This window comes from Typopeltis vanoorti, chromosome 6 (assembly GCF_054136105.1).
Source record: "Typopeltis vanoorti isolate ZY-2024b chromosome 6, IOZ_Tvanoo_1.0, whole genome shotgun sequence".
Taxonomy (NCBI): domain Eukaryota; kingdom Metazoa; phylum Arthropoda; class Arachnida; order Uropygi; family Thelyphonidae; genus Typopeltis; species Typopeltis vanoorti.
This window is the reverse complement of record NC_143554.1, coordinates 80,004,494-80,011,401: the sequence shown is the minus strand read 5'-3', so window position 1 is coordinate 80,011,401 and position 6,908 is coordinate 80,004,494. Positions and strand designations below refer to the sequence as shown.

The window sequence follows — 6,908 nt, the reverse complement described above, 5'->3', positions numbered from 1 at the left end:
GGCGCCGTGAACATACACGGATCTACAGCCATAAATACTTAGCCCCCCCATGAGGGGGCTCAATTTCGCCCCATTAGGAACGGGGAGAAATAAGGGAGGAAACTCCATACGAATAAATAAATAAAAAAGTCAGTTCAAGGACGTGCTTTCGTTGTAAAGCCTGTTTGACTGCGCAAGCGCAGACGAATCGGGTTTTGTAAGGGCTTTTGACAGTTTTATAATAAAGGCAGTTTTCCTCAGAGAAACTATTTTTTTTTATCAAACCGACTGCAAAACAAACGCATGCAATTCACAGACATAAAATTTATTAGACTGCCCCATAACCTTTGTAACTATAGTCGCGATGTGCTCTCTGATTGGCTAGGAAAACTGAAAACTAAGAATCAGTGAATTGAAAAGGTTGTTACGCCATTTTTAAGATCTTACAAGATAAAAGGTGAGTTAGTTTCCGATGTTAATAGGATATTATTGTAAGCTCCACTGAATACGAAGATTTGCATTGCCGCTACAGCTCATCATCATCTATATGTAATGTCACTCTCATTAGCTCTATTCGCATTGTTCTTCGTGACTAGAACGAACTGCCTATACCTGCGGAATAATTATCAGAGAGATTGCTGCTGGTTTAAAGGCTACGAGACTAATGCATTAAGTGTAATAATTGCTTACATTTTTCTGACTACTGTGCCTGTTTTGCAGGAGTAAAAACAATGCCACTTCTATATAAGCACGGCTACCTTTCCTTCAAATAAAAAATAAATACAAATAATAAAATAAATACCAATATTATAAATTAGTCTAATCTTCTACTTTACTGGTAAGATTAAAACTATTAAAACTACTCAACTAAGTAAATAAAATAATAAAATTTAGGATTAGCTTAGGGATATTTTGATTAACTTCTAGGATTAGATGGCAAATAATATCGTAGAAATTGAGGAAAATATTATGAAGACAGTGCAGTAATTAAAACTGAATTTAAAATGTGTTATTTAAATTAATATAATAATTAAATTTTTTTGGAGATAATAAATAACTGTTTCTAATAATATGTCTAAATAATAAATAAATTGTGAAAAAAAGTAAAATGTACACAGAAAACAGTGATTCTGAGCATCAAAATTGCAATTCGTTTATATGAGAAAGATAAACAGGACCTTGGTATGGAAGAGATTATAAATGCATCCATATTTTATACCCAAATGCAAATAAAACTTGTCAGGTTTTGAAATTTTTCAAAGATATTACGAAAACATTAGATGTTTTAAATATAATTTGATATTAAAAATGTATAAGAAAATTTGAATATAATATAATATCAACTGAATATAAGCATATATGAAATTATTCATCAGCATCATCATAAGGCTAGTTATGGATAGAGACCATATTGGCTGTTCCAATTTATGAATTGTATAGGATATCTGGTGTTGGCCATTTCGTTTACATGTTCTATCCAATTTTGTTTAAATGTTAATTTTTTTTTTCTATTGATTTTATTTTTAGCTCTTTTAAAATATCTTCGTGCCTTTTTTTTTGTCTAATAATATGTATTTTGCAGTTCTTCTCATGAATCTAATTTCACTTCTTTTTATTCTTTGTTTATCTTGTTTGTTTATTGCTCATATTTAGTTGCCATGTAATAATGTGGGTACTACTAAAATACTGTTAAGACCATTGTGGAGAGATAACAGAATAGCAATCACAACCAGACTAAGACTAATTGACACTTTTGTTGAATTCTATCCTTTTGTATGGTTGTGAGGCCTAGACTTCATTGAGGAAAGATGAGAGGAGACTCCTTTGAAATGAAAACTTACAAAAGACTTTTTTGAGAATTCCCTATACTGCTCACGAAACCAAAGAAAACGTCCAGAAACTGATTGATTCAATAGACGAGAAAATATTCTGACAGTCATCAGAAGAAGACAGATGAAATGGTTCAGACATATTGAGAGGGCTAATGGCATTCCAAAGCAAGAACTGGAAGGGATCAAGGGTTAGGGGACGGCCTCGATTAAAATGGACTGATAACATCAAAAAATGGACAAATTCCTTTCTCAACTGGCATCAAGAACAAGAGACCGAGATGATTGGAGGAGGCTAACTACGAACATCATCTACCAGCCATGAGTGACCCAACGATCCATTTAGGACTACGGGAGAGAAGAAGAAGAAGAAGACAGCTAAAGTATTGCATATTTTCAAGCGTGTTTCTTTGTACAGTATTGGATTGAGTGTTCTATTTATCACGCCTATAATCTAAAAATTCTGAAGTTTTTAATTTTGTCTTTTTCTCCTTCATATGATATTTCACATCCAAGATAACTGAAAGTATTTATCTGTTCTATTATTTTATTATTAATAACTATTTTGCTTCTAACTGGAGTTTGTCCACAAAATGCCATTGTTTTAGTTTTCTCTATGGATATTTTCATTCCAAACTGTTTTACTATAACGTTTAAATTATATATTACTCTTTGTAAATTGTCTTCCTTATCTGATATTATTACCTGATCATCTACAAATAATAGCATATTTATTTTGTTATTCCGGGAAATTTCTATACCTGGATAGTTTAAGGTGTTCCACTGTATTAATATTTCATTAATGTAAATACTGAAAAGTGTTGGAGACAGAGGGCATCCCTGTCTTACTCCTTGGTTTATAGATTATTTTTCAGACAACTTTTCATTTATTTTTATTTTTATTTCATTATGTTTATATATATATTCAATATTACATGCAGTAAAATATTAGATATATTTATTCTTTGTAATATATCATACAGTATATATCTTTTTATAGGATTTTTTATAGACTTCTTTTTTTTTCTATAAGTAGTTTTAAACAAAAAGTTGCATCTATTGTAGAGCGTCCTTTTCTAAATCCATTTTGGCATTCTAGTAATATTTTTAACTGCATAATTTCAATTTTTCATTTAATATTCTGCTCTATATTTTATAGCATGTATGTAATAAACTAATGGCTCTGTAATTAGCTGTTTTTGTTTACCCCCCCCCTTTTAAATATAGGTATTCCTATACCTGTATTCCATTCTATTGATATTTGTTCATTTGTATATATTCAACTTAAAACTTTTAATAATCTCTGATGAATGTTTTCCAATAAACTTATACACTTTGGAGTTTATCGCATCTTCTCCTGCTGATTTACCATTTTTTATTTTACTTAGGTTGCGTTTTAATTATTTCATTGTTATTATATCATTTCAAGCACTTTGTAAGTTTTGGTGTCATTTTTTTTGATGTTGATGTTTTTTTGATCTGTCCAAAGATCAAGAATATTTTAAAATCTATTTAGCATTTATATTTGCAGTTTCTTTTGCAGACTCTTTCCCCTTAAATTGTAGTTTCCACTATCTGAATATAATTATTTGAATACAAGTATACAAAAATATAACACGTGATATAAAAGTATAAAATATTTAATCATTTTTATTTATATCCATTTTAATGTAAAAATATCGAGATATTTATATTATCCTCCATATTATATCTCATATAAGTTAAATCCAAGTATTTTAGGTCTATACTTGTTAATCAAAGGGGATTGGGAATTCGATGAATCAATCGTCCGTGAGATGCGGTGATTGAGTCATTCAATCCAATACCCTTGGAGGGTAATGGATGGCAATGCTGTAGCTAATGAAGTTATAATTGAGGCTTGGCTATTGCTGTTACCCTCCTGCCATGATCAGAGCTTTAATAGCTCAATAACACCTTATCCCTACACTGTCCTCTACAGATAACGGGGAAGATGAAAAGCATTCTTGCTTCGCCCCTTTAAGCCAGTCCTTATAAGGATAAGGGCTCTTAATTAAAGGTAATGGCTTGACTCTTCACAACTTAAAGTCCTTTTTAGGACTTCAAGGGTAAAAAATGGCATTGCTGTAGCCAATGAAGTTTTAACTGAGGTTCGGCTATTACCCTTACCCAGCCATGAATTAGAGCTTTTAGCTCAATAACACTCCATCCATACATTCAGATTTTCTTCATTCAGATGACGGGATAAAGAGTCAAGGACTCCATCCATCTCACAGTTCTTTTAAGAACTAGTTATTCAAAACTTTCCAGAATCTCTATTTCCAGGAAATAGCATATATAATTTTAACACGTGTTTAAAATTGTTTTTTAACATGTGTTTAAAAGTGTGCGATTGAAAATAGCATTTATTCAACTTTCTTGTACTAAATGTGAGTTTTGGATTATTTCATACAGAATACCGGAGGAAGTTACAAATCAACAAAATTATGATTATCATAACGTGTCTTAATGAATCGTTTTATTTGATTAGATAGGTTTACATTGTTGCTCTTATGGGAAGAGAAAGTTTTCTTTCTTTGCCGTACAATGGCGCTATGATCGTTTTATAAAATGATAGTTACATCAGTAGATGTATGGTGTTTTGTATTGTATTGTATAGAATAATGAAGAAATTTGTATATAAATTCCTATCGTATTCTATAACATTTATAAATATAAAACAACAACAACAAAAATAATAACAAATGTTATTATATAATATTAAATTTTATAACTTTCATTTATAAAATGTATTGCATAAAATATAAAATTTACAACATTATGTTAAATAACATAATTTTAAATGTGTAGTAAATATGGGAAGAGCCTAGTTGTGTTTTGTATTATGACTTGATTTTGGGAAAACAGAAAAATAATTTATATATTACCAAAATATTATCTTTACATTGGATGATAAATAGCAGAAGACTATCTATCTCGGAGAGTAGAAATAATCTTTGTCTATTTAGAAGGAGGAAAACAAACACGTATATTACACTTCCGTCTAGCTTCTATAGCCTTCCAGATGTCTAATTTGCAAATAAATACATTTGTTTTGTTCTTATCAAATCCGTAAAATCCAGTTCTTCATGCGTCAATGACTGGCATACCTCATTCGATTTAGCACCTTCTTTTAGTTGAAAGAAAAAAGTTTGTGGACTTTTCCAAACCTTGGAATCAGAATGGTTTGTCATGCGATCTACACACTTATCATACCACACATGAGTAAGATTATTTAGAATCTTCTGTTCTTCTCTCATCTTTTCTATTCCAAAATGATTCACACGCTCATCGAGTCTTCGAACGAAGTGGTCGTATAATTGGCTATCTGCTCCGTTAACTTTTAATAGAATTCTGCGTTCCTTATCCGTTAAATTATTCTTAAATTTTGACATCCGGGCATTGGATTTGAATACAATGACATCGTCAAAATCCCAACAAAGAAGATGCTTCAACAAAACGAGAGATTCTTCCATCCTTTCGGCGATCATCACCAGGTGAAATTGTCTGTCTAATTTTTTGATGTAGTCCATCACCGTTTTATTATCCATAAAATCATTGCTGTTATATCCAAGATCAAAAAGCATTTGGTTATAATCCAGATATCCAGATTTACGGTTTCCTGTGGCTTGTTCAGGGAATTTTTGTAGATCTCTTATTAGCTGATGAAGACTTTTGTTATAGTATTTATCTAGATTGCAATAAGTGAACATGGACTCGAACAAGTCGACAGGATTTCTAAGGATAGTTATAAATAACGTGTCTGGAGGCATCATCTCCTTTATCTCCTGATAATTGAATTGGCAGTGGTGAGCAAGGATATGGTAGGTCCAGTTTCCGGAAGAGGGAACAGTAACCATTGTTCGGAGGAATAATTCTTCACTACTCAAATGATTTCCCTTCCTTGGCAGAACGAAGATTAAGTTGTTTTTATAACCATAGCGCATGAAAATATTTTGAACTGATGAACTCGCAGTTTTATGAGTTTTCAAGAAGACAATGTTGTTCCTTGGAGTGCAGTAACTGAAGAATAACTTTTCGTAGATAGAATTAGAAGTGTAACACCTAGAGAGAAAAAAAGAAATGGTCATTCTATGAAATTTATTTTTAGTTTAGATCTTATATGGAATATGATGTATGTTCACAAAGCTATCCTGATTGATGGTATTTCGCAAAATTAGAGTTTTTCAGATGTTGAAATTTAGTCTCAACAAAGTAATCCTTTCTTTGGCCATCATTTCTGAAAACGAGTGCAGCATTTATCAAAATATATATTTTACTTCTCCGATTTATGATCTTAAATGTCCCAAACGGAAAAGGTTGAATAATCTTTTAGCATAAAATTAGGAAATCATTAGGCAGCTCTTCTCATCCTCATTCATCCCTGGTAATTAAGTTAATTTCTTTAAACGATTTGTAGATTTACGGTTGACGAGAATACAGTAGACTGTTGCGCCCTCTCATTCATATACCTAATTGATATTAATGTGAGAAATTGTGTAAGTTCGGTTGTTGTGATTTGCCAAGTTAACACAAGTTTCCGAAAGAAAAAAAAAAGTTCGAAAAAATTGGGTGAACAAAAGAGCGAAAAATTCCTCCACTCTGCGATTTAGTATCATCGATATTAATTTCTATTTTTAACGCCTTATAAAATTCGCGTACACGCGCTTTATTTTATTTTCGGACAATGTGATAGGATGCTATGTAGTAGACCTATTTGGCAAATTATTGAAAAATTGGGCCATCCCAGACAAATCAGTGACCCTTCCCCTGCTGAGATGGAAGCGCAGGGGGTCAGCTGCAAGTGCTATCTGCAGTGGGCGACCCATCTCACTCACCGAATGATCGAAGGATAATACATAAAAAGTGCCATTCATTCTCCGACACATTGAATGTGGAGTTCCAGACATCGACTGGAACATGAAACTGCATGAAACCATAACGAACCAAGTATTATAATATATGCTTTCATGGTAGAACCGCAATATGCAAACTTCACATTACCCTAATAAAAATGCGGAATCGGCTTCAGTAATGCAATGAGTATGCATGATGGTTTGAACATGGAAGACTGGAAAGCTG

At 32.0% G+C, this 6,908-nt stretch overlaps 1 protein-coding gene across 1 annotated transcript; it reads right to left on the bottom strand.

Annotated features, from left to right (window-relative positions):
- Positions 1-4,855: 4,855 nt before the first annotated feature.
- Positions 4,856-5,686, bottom strand: LOC150105615 (galactosylceramide sulfotransferase-like). Its single transcript, XM_090394003.1, has one exon. The coding sequence runs from the start codon at positions 5,684-5,686 to the stop codon at positions 4,856-4,858; it is 831 nt and encodes a 276-aa protein (XP_090250129.1).
- Positions 5,687-6,908: the final 1,222 nt, after the last annotated feature.

Excerpts from the sequence above, each read along its gene's own strand:
- LOC150105615 (XM_090394003.1), bottom strand. The coding sequence starts at position 5,686 with ATGGTTACTGTTCCCTCTTCCGGAAACTGGACCTACCATATCCTTGCT.